The following is a 16,279-nucleotide window of genomic DNA, read 5'->3' as shown; positions in this document are numbered from 1 at the left end:
GCATGGACTCCACTAGACCCCTGAATGTGTGCTGTGGTATCTGGCATGAAGATGTTAGCAACATTGGTTTGAGATCTGGGGAATTTGTAGGCCAAGTCAGCTCCTCAACCCATTCCTGAACCATTTTTGCTTTGGGGCAGGGCACATTATCCTGCTGAAAGAGGCCACAACCATCAGGGAATACCGTTTCCATGAAAGGGTGTACATGGTCTGCAACAATCCTTAGGTAGGTGGTACGTGTTAAATTAACATACACATGGATGGCAGGACCCAAGGTTAAAATGGAGATAAGGACAGTCATTCAGGAGCTTTTGCTGGTGTGAGGACCCAAAGTTTCCCAGCAGACTATTGCCCAAAGCATCTCACTGCCTCCATCTATTTGCCTTCTTCCTATAGTGCATCCTGGTGTTAGGTGTTCCCCAAGTAAGCAATACACATGCACCTGGTCATCCATGTGAGGTAAAAGAAAATGTGATTCATCAGACCAGCCCACTTTCTTCCATTGCTTAGTGCTCCAGTTCTGATGCTCATCTGCCCATTGTTGGCACTTGTGGTGGGTGACAGGGGTCAGCATGGGCACCTTGACTGGTCCTGCGGCCCCATACGCAACAAACCGCGATGCACTATGTGTATCCTGACAAAGCATTAATTTTTTCAGCAGTTTGAGCTGCACTGGCTCGTCTGTTGGATCGGCTAACACAGGCCACCCTTTGCTCCCATGTGTATCAGTAAGCCTTGGCTGCCCATGACCCTGTCGCTGGTTCACCACTGTTCCTTCCTTGGACCACTTTTGATAGATACTGACCACTGCAGAGTGGGAACAGCCCTCAAGAGCTACAGTTTTGGAGATGCTCTGACGCAGTCTTCTAGCTATCACAATTTGGCCTTTCGTCAAACTTGCTCAAATCCTTACGCTTGTCCATTTTTCCTGCTTCCAACACATCAACTTTGAAGACAAAATCCCACCCACTAGCAGGTGCCTCGATGAAGAGATAATCATTCACTTTATTCACTTCTCCTGTCAGTGGACATAATGTTGTGCTTGACTGGTATATGTCTAAATACACTGTGTTGCTGCCATATGATTGGCTGGTTAGATATTTGCATGAACAAGCAGCTTAACAGATGTAACTAATAAAGTGGCTGGTGAGTGTATACTCTTGTACACCTGTAATGTCAGATAAGCTTAGCAACTCTCAGAACAAAATGCCCCCTAATATTGAAAAGAGCAGAAATGTTTGCTTGTAATGTTAATGACAATTATTTTGCCAGTCTCACACAACTCTGAGGGACACATACATGGCCACAAAACCTCATCTGAACACGGGAAGGAGGAACATACACACAGACAAGGTATATTGTTTAGATGTAGTGGTAGATATGTCCTTGTGCCTGTAGTGTTAGAAATATGTAGTTGATAAACTTTAATTTTTAATCTCCCTGTAGAGACAAATAGGTTCTCAGATGCGAGGCTATTGTTTCCCAGCTTTAGTTATTAAAGTGTCTGCATTAATGACAACGGTTGTTTCAGAGCACCACGAGCCTCATGGACATGTACATGAGACTCATGGCCACAAAATAACACCATCTGAGCACGGGCACGGAAGGGAGGAAGAGAGACATACAGAAAGAAGAGGTATCTGATATATTATGTGCGATTGGCAGTGTTGTAATAGTTTAACATATATACTGCAGTACACCTGTAGTAGCCCCCTGTGTGCTGAAAAGAGCAGAAATGTTTGCTTCTAATGCTGATGACAATTATTTTGTCAGTCTCACACAAGTCTGAGGGACACATACACGGCCACAGAACCTCATCTGAACATGGGGAGGAGGAGCATACGCACAGACGAGGTATATAGTTTAGATATAGTGGTAGTTTGTATAGCCTGTAGTGACTGAAGATGAGCAGTAGATAAACTTTAATGTTTCCACGTTTTAGTTATTAAAGTAGCAACGACTATTTCAGACCACCACAGAGCTGCCGGAAATGTTCATGAGACTCATGGCCACAAAACATCAACAGCCTCGTCTGGGCACGAGGAAGAAAGGCATAGAGAAAGAAAAGGTATTTGCAGGTGGTAGATTTTTTATTTACATAATTAAATATGCAGTACAAAAACTTTTGTTATAAGCTGAATATTTACTGTAACTTAGCAACTGCAAGTATTAAAAACTGGGTTACTTTAAACAGCGGAAATGTAACTAAATTCAAACTAATGGCTGCATCGTGTTAACTGAGACACTGATGTAGGGATAGAAATTGTGGTAGGACTGCAGACATTGTTTAATTAATATTTAGTATACTATTAATATTTAGAGTGTACTATTTTTATCCGTCTATATGATTCTTTTTTTAGTTCTGGTGTGTTAGTCCACCACATGTCGGATATACACATACACCAGACTCAGGGCCACAAATCCCCAACCTCACATGAACACGGGGAAAAAACAGAAAGAGAAAGCATCTATTTGATGTGGTGTGCAAGCAATTTTACTATAAAATATACCTCGTTTTTCCTTGATGTGTCACTGATGACCGTGGTGTTTCAGTCTCCCACAATTTCGAAGGACTCATACATGAGACTCATGGTCACAAAACAAAAATCTCATCTCACCACGGGCAAGAGGAGGAGCATAACGAAAGGAAAGCCGAAAGAACAGGTATTTTGTTTATGTGTAGCCCTTTCAGAGTTTGGTTGAGTTACACAAGCTATAAAGGGTAAATTACTTTTGATGCAGCAGTAGAGGAAACCTTTACCATAACTTAACCTTGGCAGCCTGCAGTGAAAAATGAAAACTGGAAAATATAACTAAATATGTGTCTTCAGCTACGTGATGACCTGTCTGTCAACATGAACCATAAGGCTAAATCTAAGTCTGTTAGCAACAGCAGAGCCATTTTTTTTACACACACACACACACACACACACACACACACACACATATATATATATATATATTTATATTTATCTAAGACAATGAATGATGCAGAAGGACTGGGCAGAAAAAGCAGATAGCAGAACAGATGACACAGAAATAAATGAGCAGAGTAGAAAAGGAAGATGAATTTGACACTGAAGATGCTCTTGGGGGAAAAAAAATCTGCTGTTTCCGTGTTTTTCCCACATTTTGAAACATCCTCATGTTCTGTCTGATCAACAGATTATGATGCAGAGAGAACACATATTATATTACATTAGAATGCCTGAATATGATCTGCATTAGCAAAGGTTTTTCCCCAAATCTCTTTGATATCTGTAGCCTTTGTGTTTGGTAAAACGACCTGAGATAATCTGTGTGCTGCGCCGATGTAGATTGATTTCTGAGTTGTTGCTCATTTGTAGCGCACCGTGGCATTGAAAATGCAGAGTGGAAAGGAGGTGGTCGAGAGGATGAGGACAGAGAAGAGAAGAAAAAAGGGAAAAGGAAAGGTGGGATTTGAAACATGAAATAATCACCCAGTGATTCATCTCGGGTTGCTCAAATTTATCATGATGAGGTTAACAGGGGACACCGTCCTGAATTTATCCTAAGTGTTATAAAAACCAGCACGGAAGATGCTCCATGAAATATAATGACTTTATTCATTTGAGCCCCCCTATTGATTCATTATTTTCTTAACTATATATTTAAACTGATTTCATCATCTGCATATGAAAATAAAATCTCTCCATGTCTCTATAAAAAAATATGCACATTTCTAACAAGTCTGAACACAAGCCTTGCTAAACGTGTCCCACTGTTTTGGATTTTATTTTCTCTCTGAACTGAAACAGTTTTGCCACAAATTTTCCAAGTAGCTTTAAATAATTTATCATAATATTTAATATAAGTTTGTCCAAATATCTGTTGTTATTTCTATATTGATGTGGATGAAATATTTCTTGTCCCTTCTTTACTTTGGAGGTTATTCTGCCCAGCAGACTGCACTGTGGGGAGATTAGTGGCTCTTCCGTAGCCTCTGGTACAATATGAGCTTGAATATTTCTTGCAAGACTGCTGTGCCAACTTCTGTTTGGCATTTTCGGCTATAATTAATTGGGAGCGTTTCAGAAACAGTTGAAGGTATTAATCTTAAAAACTTTAAAACATGTCATATTGCTGCTCCAACCTGGATATTACAAGAATTTTGATATTTATCTGTCATATTCGATTTACCTTGAAAATTCAAAGCCAAGTGCAACATAACTATACTTTCTTCTCTACATACAAATGCTTGTAAATCTTCTGTCCAACCAGCTAAGAAACACTGCACTAGGTAATGATTTTGTCAGCTTCAAAGAACAAAGGAACCCCCTTCTTTAAGGCAGGATCTGGTGGGAATGCCTGCCACCTCCTCCAATAAGCACCTCTATAGTACTGACACTGACCTTTAGGCTATACTGTCTCCTGCTGTGTGAAGCTATAGTGCTCTAGATGGCTGTAGCACAGTGAATGATCTGGAGCTGACTTTTAAACAGAGATTCCTTCATCCCTCAAGGGCTTCTGGAACTCTTGATCTCAGGAGAGCCCCAGGCCAAGCAATTGTTTGGGATCATATATGATGATTTCAAAGGTAAGAGACGAACACAAACACATGGTCTGAAGAACAAAACAGAAAGCTTGAGCTTAATTAAATCCCTTGGATTCTTTGGGTTAGTGTATTTTAAAGTCTTTTTTGTCATTTCACTAAACTGTGGATGGTGTTTTTCAAGTAGAAAGCCTGTGGAAGAACTCCCCCCTTTGTATGTCTCTTTTTTGCTTTTTCCTTTCACTCATTCTTTCTCTGTGCATCTGTGGCTCCTTCGTGGTTGTGTTTATGTGCATGATCAAGGTAAGAATCTGGCTCTAAATTCATATTGAACCATCAAACAGTTTCCTGCATTGGCACTGTGTTTATTGATTTTTAGAAAGGATGGTTATTTGCATAATGCACCATTATTCCTCAAACCTCACAGATTCTTTGATGCAGGTTGTTCTCTCACTGTCTAGCAATATAACTGTCATTTAATGTTAACAGTTCACAACTGATAAATACCAATAAAGCAGCATCTTGACTCATTACATTAATTCGTGGAACAATGTCCCATTGCCTCTCTAGTCTGTGGAGTAATTGGCCATTTATATTTAATTAGGCAGTTCTTCCCCCACTGCTAGCATGGTTCCCTCAGTGCTGAGAGAGGCACTTTACTGTGCTCCTCTCGCTGGCTTCCTTTAAACCAGCTCATTAATATTTCAGCTGGCATCATCAACCAAACAATAATAAAATAATAATGTGACGGCTGATTAAACAGCTAAACTCCGACTTTTTAATGTGCATTTAAATGTGTATTTGCATAAACATGCCTGGTAAACGCCTCTTTAGAGGACAGTGATGCCTTGCAGCACACTATTGCAGCCAACTTCTAAAGCTTAATAAAACCTTAATTAGGTACCAGGCTCATCCAAGATAATCGTAGTGAGACTGTAGAGCAACCCCTCCTTACACCCCCTCTACACGATTCAGATCCTACACTAGGTTATACCCAGATTTCATTTCTCTCTCTGTGGAAAAATTATACAGAGGTCTTAAACCATTCTCCATATTATCTTTTTTTTTTTTTTTTTTACTTTTGGTTTTAGGGTGTGAAATTTGAAACAACTCATAGTTTATCAAGTGTTTAAGCACAGGGAGTAAAACCTGCAATCAAATCCGCACAGATAATTCATGAATTACAAAGAGAAATTTTAATTAAGAGCTCAGATTGTGCAGCACTTTGTAAAAGGAAATTTAAAACTGTGCAAATGAAAAACCAACAGTAAAAAGAGGAGAGAGTAGGGCTGAGCTATAGGACCAAAATTACTGTCACAATATTTTTTGTTATATTGACTGATAATTACAATACACAATAATGAATAAGGAAACACATTCTGCACATTTAAGCACATATATGCATGTTTTTTTTTTTTTACAAGACAAATTCAAAACTAAGCAACTTTTAACTTGATATTTCAATAAAAAAATTAAAGTTTATATGGTAAGTATAGTGTGCATTAGTGCCAGGAGATAACTTGCACACCTGTGAGGACATAATTATTGCTGAACAACATAAAGGTTTTGCTGCCAGCCAGACATTTTGCAAGGTCCTGATTATTTCAGTAAGGGCCCAGTTAACACAGGCATAGAGAGAAGTTGGTGACCTCCTAGTAACTACCGGTCACTACTGGAAAAATGTTATAGCAAGTAGTTGTGGGGCTGTTGTTGCTAGGTGAAATTGGCTGCAAAGCGTTATATGCTACTGCACTGAAAATCTCTTTGCAACTTGTCTGCAAACACTCAGCAACTACTTGCAAAGCGGAAACGGAGCCCTTGCACTTTTAAAGTAAAGTTTTAAAGTGCAAAGGCTCTGTTTCTGGTTTGTGTTGCACATTATTAAGTTTTGCTATGACTCAGGAGTGTTTGGGACAATTCGGCAGCTTCCATTGAAACAAAGGGTGACCTTAGCAAACTGCTAGCAACCAAAGCAATCACAAGGAGGTTCTTGGTGCAGCACGTGCTTTGCAGCTGAAAAAAAGGAGCTTCATACTTTTAACTTGTAACTGGACATTGCCAAGGTCTCTAGGCCTGTGTGACTGAGCATAAGACAGTGCCAAACTACAGTCTATACATACCCCAACAACATGGCTCTGAAAAGTTCAGGTGTTAAAGTGGCCAGCCTTCATTCCAAACCTGCCACTCATTAAAAAACATTATAAAGGAAGTCCTGAACTGCTGAGCGGCTGAATTCTGTATCATTAACATTTTTCTTTTAAGACTATAGCAACTGATCCTTCAAGTTCACAAAACTTGCAAAGCATTGTTCAAAAAGACCAGATGCAACATAGTGGTAAACCTGACCTTGTTCAGCGTTTACTTCAACTACAACTTTTTGGAAACAGGGTTATAATTATTCAGAACATCATCATCGAGCCGTGAACGTAGGGGAGTTTTCATCTTAACTATTTTCATACTGTCAAGTGCAGTCTGCAAACACTCACTATGCTACTCACCTCAAACTAATTCCCTTGGTTACTATTCTATATCTTATAATCTGCTCATTCTGTAACACAATTAAATTCCCAGACACAATTACCATGCTTGTAGTCACACAGCTGCACACATAGCCACAAACAAACATGCGCGCGCACACACACACACACACACACACACAACCAGGATAGTGGAATTCCCATCAGTAATCAGTGCAGCACAGTGAAGCAGACTCAGCAAACCTGTGAGTGTAGTAATGGAGAGGGAGTGGTCTGTCTTTATTGAACCAATATAGAGTGAGAAAGGGAAGCCATATAACACCCACAGCATCATTTGTTTCTTCACTCACATCTAAAAGTAAAACTTTCAGACATTTATGTAAGTGCAGCTCATTTATCATTTCCTTCCATCCACCCCAAACACCCATGAGGATGTAAGACTCTCCCATCCCAGTTTCTTCATTTAAACTTGGAGTTGAAAATATCTTTTTTTCATTCTTCCACCTAAGAAGAAATTTTAAATCTGCCGCTTTCCTTTCAGATTGCGAGTGCTACGGCCACTCCAATCGCTGCAGCTACATCGACTACCTGAACATCGTCACATGCGTCAGCTGCAAGCACAACACCAGGGGCCAGAACTGCCAACACTGCAGACTGGGGTACTACCGCAACGCCTCTGCCGAACTGGATGATGAGAGCGTCTGCATCGGTAAGTCTGCTGGGAAACAGCGAGAATATGGAAGGGGCGGGGGGGGGGGGGGGGGGGTGCATCAGTACAACAGCTGAGGATGTGTATGTGCGTGTGTGTGTTGTGTGTGACTGACATTGAAGCACATAAGAAGATCCATTGGGTGATTTTAAAAATTCAAGCGACTGCTCAGATGATGCATTTTAAACTCAAAATTACCAACTCTAAGTAGTGTGGCAGTGAAATTTTAATGCATAAAAAACAAAGAAAGTGTTTGTTTTTTTCCAGCGGCAATTGTGACACTTTTTTAAAACATATTTGCTTGCGTTGGCTCTGCATTCCAGCACACAGAATTTAGAGGAGACACAATAATTACGGGATTAAAGCGCTGTCAGATTCAAGCCGAGTGTATTTACATCCAATATCAGAGGGAAGAGTGAAGAAACAGCCCTTTTTATAAACTGTCCCCAAACTGCAGGGAATATAAAATTCTAGCAAAATCTTAAAGCTGCTCTAATTGATCAAACAACATAAATGATGACATGGTTGTGTGTGATGTAAACTCTGCTTGTTTCAAGGGCTTCTTGCCTTTCACTGTGGTCTTAAGCAAGCGCAACAATATACTCAGGTGACTGATGTGGCCAGTCGAGAAGTTTTTTTATTGTTTTGGATATTAAAACTTTGTGAATTTCTAAGGCTTTTTCTTTGCTGTCCTGAAGCTTGGTGGACTACAGTATGAATAAAAGAAGTCTTACACTGCTCACCCAGTACTAATGTGAACACCCTCAGGCATCCTTTAAGCTAAAAGTCAACTCTTTAAACTCATATCATGTCCTCTGTTCTACCATGCAAAACTAAAACGACGAAAAACATAAATATAACTGTTGGAATTTTTCATGACTGTACTATAAAAAAAAATGTTTTATGTTTCTATTTGCAGTAATATGCAAGACACTGTATATTTGTTTTATTAAGGGGATGTCCTGATAAGAGGTCACTCTGTTTGCATAGCTGTGGAGCTAAAATCTGGTGTTGATTTGGATCTGTCTCTAGATGGACTGCAGGGGGTTGGAGGGTAAACTCGCCACGGTCAGGGCACACACACAGGGCCAGGCCTTGGAGTCAGCACAAATAAAGTCCCATTAGCTTATCTGCCAGCACATTGGCACACCAAGTGTGACAACAGAAATCAGTTCAAACCAGCCTCTCTACAGCAAGAAGCCAAACACTTTAAAACACAAATGTATTTGCACTCAGTTTCTCCACACACATTCACAGACAAACGCTCCCATAAAGTCAACCAACACTCATGCACATGACCCACAAACAGGAATACCAACCACATTGCTGTGGTTGTCTTAATCTGAGTTTCTTGGCTTGTTTTACTTCTATGAATATTTTATACAAAATTTTTTAAATAAATTACTAAAGCTGAGCTGGGGTTTACTCAAAAGACAAGATACGCTCCCCTCCAAAAACATTGCAACAGTGAGGCCAATACTTTTATCTTTGCTGTAGACTGAAAACATTTAGTTTTGGCATAAATAAAAAATAAATCAATATGAAACAAAAGATCAAAATCTCAGCTTTTATTTCCAGGTATTTACATCTGGATCTGATACGCAGTTCAGAAGATGGCGGCTTTTGTCTGAAGCCACCCATTTTTCTTGTGAGCAAAAGTATTGGAACATGTGACTGACAGGTGTGTTTTGTTGCCCGTGTGTGTCCTGCTACATCGATTATTCAAACAATAAATAGTGCTGAATGTCTACACTCAGTTTCAGATTTGGGTTTTGCCTGTGCAGACTGTGCATTTATAGTTAGAGGAGTAACCAGCATGAAAACCAGAGAGCTGTCTGTGGGTGAAAAACAAGCAATTGTGAAGCTGAGAGAAGATGGAAAATCAATCAGAGCCATTGCACAAACATTGGCCATAGCCAGTTTGGAATGTCCTGAAGAATAAAGTCATCACTGATGTAATAAGTAACAGATGTGGAACAGGTAGACCAAGGAAAACAACAGCAGCTGATGACAGAAACATTGTAAGTGCTGTAAAGAAAGACCCTAAAACAACTGTTAGTGGCATCAGCAACAACCTCCAGAGGACAAGAGTGAAGGTATCACAATGTACTGTTCCCAGACTTCATGAACAATAGTACAGAGGCTTCACCAGAAGATGCAAACCACTCATTAGCAAGAACAGAAAGGCCAGGCTGGAATTTGCCAAGAAGTTCAGAGACAAGCCTCAGAAAATCTGGAACAAAGTTTTATGGACTGATGAGACAAAGATGAACCTTTACCAACATGATGGAAAGGCTAAAATTTGGAGGAAGAAAGGATCTTCTCATGATCCCAAACATACAAGCCCATCAGTGAAACACAGTGGAGGTAATGTCATGGCTTGGGTGTGGATGGCTTCTTCTGGGATGGGTCCATTAATCTTCACTGATGATGTCACGCATGATGGCAGCAGTACAATGAACTCAGAAGTCTACAGAAACATTTTGTCTGTCAATTTAAAGAAAGATGCAACCAAACTGATTGGGAGATCCTTCATCATGCAGCAAGATAATGACCCAAAGCACACTGGAGTTCATCAGGGGCAGGAGGAGCTGGCTTAGTCAGTCTCCAGACTTAAACCCTATTTTACCAAAGAGGAGACTGAAGGGAGTAACCTGTTCGCGTAACCATGTCAAACCCCAGTGTTTTCAGTCTAGAGCAAAAATAAAGGGATTGGCCTCACTGTTCCAATACTTCTAGAAGGGAATGTACAGCTTACAAGTTATGAGAGAAACATTAGTTCAACTGATACCAACTCTCACTGATCTAAGTATCAACCAGATTCTATGAATATATTTATTTTTGATAATGATAACTAGTGAAAGTAAAGTCATTTAGAAAAAAGTATATGTAGTGTGTGTGTGTGCGTCTGTGTGTGTGTGTGTGTGTGCGTCTGTGTGTGTGTGTGTGTGTGTCTGTGTGTGTGTGTAAAATGAGGATTCAAAACTGTGAAGAAATGAGAAGCACTTTCTGCTCATTTCCACTCAACTCTGACTGTGCACTGACTGACAGCCCTCACATCAGCTCAAGTGAACTGCAGTAAGCAGACAAATGAACTGGGTGTGTTTTAACCAAACTACAGCAAGTATGTAGGGAGGACTTCACAACACACTGTACATATGGAGTATTTAGTGACTTTGCAGCTGTTTCTCTAGCATAGGCAGTTTGTAACCCAATTTAAAAACTGCCTGGAAGGTTTGGTAATTACGTTCCAGCCATCCATTCTCTTCCGCTTATCCAATTCAGGGTCATAGTTGGGCTGGAGACTATCCCAGCTGTCACAGGACGAGAGGTGGGGTACACCATGGACAGGTCTCCAATCTATCACAGGGCTAACACAGAGAGACACGCAACCATTTCACACCATCTTTCACATTCACACCTACGGTCAATTTAAAATCACCAATTAACCTAATGTGCACGTCTTTGGACTGTGGGAGAAAGCTGGAGTACCTGCAGTGAACCCGTGCAGACACGGGGAGAACATGCACACTCCACACAGAAAGACCCCAGCTGATCTGTGGATTTGAACCCAGCACCTTCTTACTGTGAAGTGATGGTGCTAACCACCACAGCACCATGGTGCACCATGGTGCTCCCACTAAAAAAATATAGAGATGTTAATGTAAAATCCTGGCCTGTTCATAGTAATACCTCATTAGACCCACAGTACTACAGTGTGCAAATGTCTTGAGCCATCCCTCATTTCTTTGTTTTCCTTTCAAGGAGCCAGACTTCTTGTAATTTTTTTTAAAGTGCTTTTGAGCAATAGTTCCCCAGGCTTTCTGATTCATTCCACAGTTTGACAGACAGAAAACAGTATTTTTGCACCAGCAAGGTGATTCCCAAAGATGAAACTTGGCATATCTCAGTATGGACTGCAGTGTGTCTTTAAAACACTGTTCAGGCTCTGTCATGGTTTGGGGCTACATTTCAGCCAGTAGTGCTGGTGATCTTGTAAAAATGGAAGGAATTATGAATGCAGAAAGTACAATCAGATTTTGATCCATGCACACATTTTGCCATCTTGAAAGCATCTGATTGGCAATGGCTTGTGGGATCATACTGCTGACAGAGAAGGGAACAAAAGGCAGCCAACATCCAAAGAAGAGCTTTGGAATATCCTTCAGGAGGCCTGGAGAACTATTCCTGAAGACTACTTAAAGAAATTACAAGAAAGCTGCCTCAGAGAGTTCAGGCTGTGTTGAAGAATAAAGGTGGTCACACAAAATGTTGACTTTCAAGCTCATTAAAATGGTACAAACTCTGTACTTTGTATGTTTGTACATACATCACACAGTACTGCAAAGATGATATTTGACATATTCCTTTTACATTGGAGATGCATCAGAAAAGTCTTTCTGCCTCTGTTGGACAGGTATTGGTTTTTTGTGCTACATGGTAGTGGATTTGTTGAGGGACTGTTTAACCTCAAGTAGACCTTGAAAATTTGTGCTCTGCTGTTTGAGAAAAATGATATCTGTGAGATCTAAAATTTTAAATGAAACACAGTATTTTTGTACTGCAGAAAATACTGTACTGCAGAACTCCCTGATAATGTGACTACATTGGTCACATTATCAGGGAGTTCTGCATGAAAAAATGAAATTAAAAACCCTCCCGAGCTTTTTTACATCAGAATTTTTTACCAAGGTGATACATTGTGGGCAAAACACTAATATATTTCTGGCTGAAAATGGCCTCAAATTCAAACCTGAATCTCTTAAACACTCTGGGACATCTTTAGAGAGACTCCACCTCACATGCACAGTACCAGAGCTCTGAGGCTGTTGAATATCAAACACAGCTCAGTGGTCTGAATACAAATGTGCAGATTTTGGGCCAAACTCATTTCAACTTTAGATTAAACCACCCCAAATTTGAAAGAAGTAAGCATTTCCAAGTGGCTCCTTCTATTTCTCTTCTCTACCTTTCTCTTCTTTCAGAGTGTAACTGTAACCAGATGGGTTCTGTTCATGACCGGTGCAACGGCACAGGCTTTTGCCAGTGTAGAGACGGGGCCACGGGGGCCAAATGTGACGACTGTGTGGCAGGATTCTACTGGAAACAAGGCTGTTACCGTGAGTATGGGGAGACTCGTTTTTGGTGGTCTAAAAAAATCTGAGAAATGTCGCAGCCTTTCCATTACCTTTGCAAGTGTTGCATCCGGTTAGCTCGCACAGATCCAGATGTTTTCTTTACTCTCTGGGAATAGATCGCATACCTCATTAGCAACATCAGCCTAATTGATGACTCTGTCCCACCTTAACCCCATTATAGGGACACGCCTTCCTTGTGCCATCTACCATCCAGTCGTTGGACTCAAGTAGACCCACCTATCTAGATACACACACATGCAAACACACAAAAACAAATGCATCTGTCTGTTAAAACCTCACAGACAAATGCATTTATTTTATTACAATGTGGGGCACGCTGCAGTAAAAGGTAGTACAGTTTGTTTTAGGTTTGACATCTTACTCCAGATACTCTGAGGCAACAGAACCAATTACCTTTGGTGTAATAAAAAAATGTTAGCACATGTAATTACTTCTTGTCATGGAAGCCGGATCCTGTTTTCTCTCAGAACATTTTTAGGTCAAGTATGTTATGCGGTACAGCTACTCAAGTACTTATGTTCCTAATGCCTTTTATAGCATTTTAATGATGCCCGTTCCTCTGCAACACTCCTTAACAGATACCATACATGTATTTTCTGCTAGATTTGATACAGTGATTTTGATCTCACCCTCAGAAAGTGCATGCTCAAGAAAAACAGTCAGAGAAAAAGGGTTGCAAAAACAAAAAAAAAAAAAAAAAAAAAAAAGGCAGGTGTTACCTGTTGTAGTCCCTGAGGCAAAGACTGGAGAATTTATCTTGCCTCCTTCCTTCCTGCTCTTTCTTTTCTACTTTGTTCTTTCTGCCCTGGATTCCTCTCCTCCCCCTGTATCTCTGTTTCCTATCATGTTTTGTCTAACATTGCCCCTTCTATCATCCCTCCACCTGTCTTTTTCTTTGCCATACATCTTTCCTTCGTCTTTGTGCTCTTTACTCCCCCACTATCCTTTTACCACCTGTCATTCTGTCACTTCTCCGCGCACTCTTTATTCACAACTCGTCTCTCCCATTCGCCTTACCTCTACGAATCCTTCACCCTCCATCCCCTACACTACTTCTCCCTCTGCTGCTCTTTCTTTTCCTGCCTTCTTTTCTGCTCACAGCTAACATTTGTGACGAGGAGATGCTCCTGTGCCAGAACGGAGGGACGTGCTATCAGAACCAGAAGTGCATCTGTCCTCCAGAGTTTAAGGGGGTACTGTGCCAACATTCTCGCTGTGAGGCGGGCAAGGACTGTAACAGCGCTTCTTTGCCACACCCTTCCACGACCACCCTGCTGCTCTGCACTCTGCTGACCTACCTGCTGGCCACATTAACACCCCACTGAGCCACGAAAATCCCCCACCCCTCAGACCTAGAACGTGTGTATATGAGTGTGTTTGAGAGGTGACGGGTGACCCAGAATAGGAAGGGCCGTCCCACTCATGGACCCGACACTGCAGCACTCTTTTAAGCGTACACGCTCACAAACCACTACCTAACCCCATTCCCCTTTCAAACACATGCACACACACTTCACAGGACTGTAATGATACTGGGTGTGTGCTCAGGTGTGCGAAGGACAAACAGAGAATAAATATGAGCGACCTCAGAAAAGAGATGCAGTCAAAAAAGGGGAAAAAAAAAAAAAAATCATACCAACCACTGTTCCCTTTATTCCTAAGCTGGAACAATGTGCATCAAACCAAAAAGCAAACACTTAAATCACCACTGTTTCACATCAAAGGGAATGGCTGTTGTAAACACAAGGACCTTTTATTTCTTTTTTCATTTTTTTTCTCTCTTTCTTGGTCAACTTAAGGATCTTACCTGTGACTGACGTTCAAGGTGCGTGGAGGACGAAACAAGTCGACAAAGGTCGAACAGAGAGGTGTTTGTTTGATCCTTTTGCTGAGGCCTACATAGTATATTAACCAGGTTTCATTTTTTTCTCAAAAGATGAGACTTGATTTTACATTTATTCTATTTCTGCTGCATTTTTTTTTTTAAATATCTTCAGTCATTGTATCTAATGTGCCCACTAGCAGTTGCTGAGATTATACATATTATATAATATCCAGGGGGTTATGAATTATAATACATTAGTCACTATTATGGTTGTTATAGGAATGAGTGATTGTTGCCACACTTAGCGAGATTTAATCTTCACACAGTATTCAGGAAAAAGAATTTAACTAATCAGAAGTCTAAAAGAGAGAGAAAAGATATGAACCACGTATCAATATTATATGACATTATTTGAATATTTTTTGTAGAAATTATTTTTGTTTGGAGTTACAATAAATTATAAAAAAGAAATACATTTACATCTATTCCAAATGAGCATTTTATTACACTGAGTCTAAACCTTGCAGTAAATATGACTGTTAATTTGCCTTCTTGATTGTACTTTTTTCATTCAATAAGTGTCCACCATTACTTTACTGTTAATCATCTTCTTTATCAGGGGTGTAGGGCGGAGAGGGGGTGTTACCAAAAAAAAAAAAAGTAACAAAGAAAAAAGAAAAAAAGGCATTATTACAAGTCATTCATTTTATCTATTTTATTCTCGTTGGACATAGTGTTGAATGCTTATTATTGCAAGCGGATTATTCCAATTTATCCTCCAATAGTCTGTCTGACAATCACAAAGAACTGTTTCCTGTCAAGAGAATATAAATTATTTTATTCTGATAAAAGTTGCAAAAGAGTTTTTATATCTGGAAATGTCACTTGCAGATGCCGTGCAAATAACGAGCTAATTAAAAATCTTTTCCACAGTATAAACAATGGAGCGATTCGCGGCAGCCCCGAGTGACCGAGGGGCTGACCCTGAGGCCAGATCTCTCATCTTTCACTCTTCTCTACTTTCAAGGCTACAAGAAAAAAGCGTCTACCCTACGCAAAACTACAATTTAATTACACTTATTCTATTGCTGAGTCAGCTGAAGTACAAAGTGGATCAAGCTACATGAATGCGGCATTACATTAGGATACAGTGTACATCACAGATAAAAGCGAGACTAAGCCTGTGAGAAATGACAAGACGGGGATTCTGGTATTACTCCCCTCTGTCTGAGCTGCTGGTAGCTGTATTAGCAATTCTGTGTGTAGGGCTCATCCCCTCTGAGCCTGAATGGTGTCAAGAGCTGAGACTTGGGAAGGAATAGTTTATGAATGTAGAACACTGAGAAATGATGTAAACCCACGTTTCATTGTGGATCAAAGAGCAGGTAATACTCCTCCTGAGAAAAAAATGCATTGTTGACTGAGTGTGCAGTGAGGTTTAGACACAGTACAAATATCAAACTTGTGTACCAGAAGAACATGATTAAGTCTAGATGAATATAAAATAAAATAGACATGATAGCCCACAACTATGAATAACGCTGGTCATCTGGTTACAATATAATATGATGCTGGGAAACTTTGGCTTCTGGGATT

At 40.3% G+C, this 16,279-nt stretch overlaps 1 protein-coding gene across 3 annotated transcripts in view; it reads left to right on the top strand.

Annotated features, from left to right (window-relative positions):
- ntng2b (netrin g2b) overlaps positions 1-15,158 on the top strand; it is a 70,895-nt gene extending 55,737 nt beyond the window's left edge. For all 3 annotated transcript variants that reach the window (XM_030742816.1, XM_030742815.1, XM_030742813.1), the window contains 10 exons: positions 1,273-1,353; positions 1,532-1,636; positions 1,774-1,854; positions 1,970-2,068; positions 2,554-2,664; positions 3,348-3,434; positions 4,484-4,558; positions 7,532-7,699; positions 12,685-12,819; positions 13,960-15,158. In XM_030742816.1, coding sequence (XP_030598676.1) covers positions 1,273-1,353; positions 1,532-1,636; positions 1,774-1,854; positions 1,970-2,068; positions 2,554-2,664; positions 3,348-3,434; positions 4,484-4,558; positions 7,532-7,699; positions 12,685-12,819; positions 13,960-14,183 — 1,166 coding nt within the window. In that variant the 3' untranslated portion in view covers positions 14,184-15,158. The remainder of the gene's footprint in view (positions 1-1,272; positions 1,354-1,531; positions 1,637-1,773; positions 1,855-1,969; positions 2,069-2,553; positions 2,665-3,347; positions 3,435-4,483; positions 4,559-7,531; positions 7,700-12,684; positions 12,820-13,959) is intronic.
- Positions 15,159-16,279: the final 1,121 nt, after the last annotated feature.

The sequence above is a fragment of the Archocentrus centrarchus genome, chromosome 12 (assembly GCF_007364275.1).
Source record: "Archocentrus centrarchus isolate MPI-CPG fArcCen1 chromosome 12, fArcCen1, whole genome shotgun sequence".
Lineage (NCBI taxonomy): Eukaryota > Metazoa > Chordata > Actinopteri > Cichliformes > Cichlidae > Archocentrus > Archocentrus centrarchus.
This window is presented reverse-complemented; position numbering and strand designations above follow the sequence as displayed.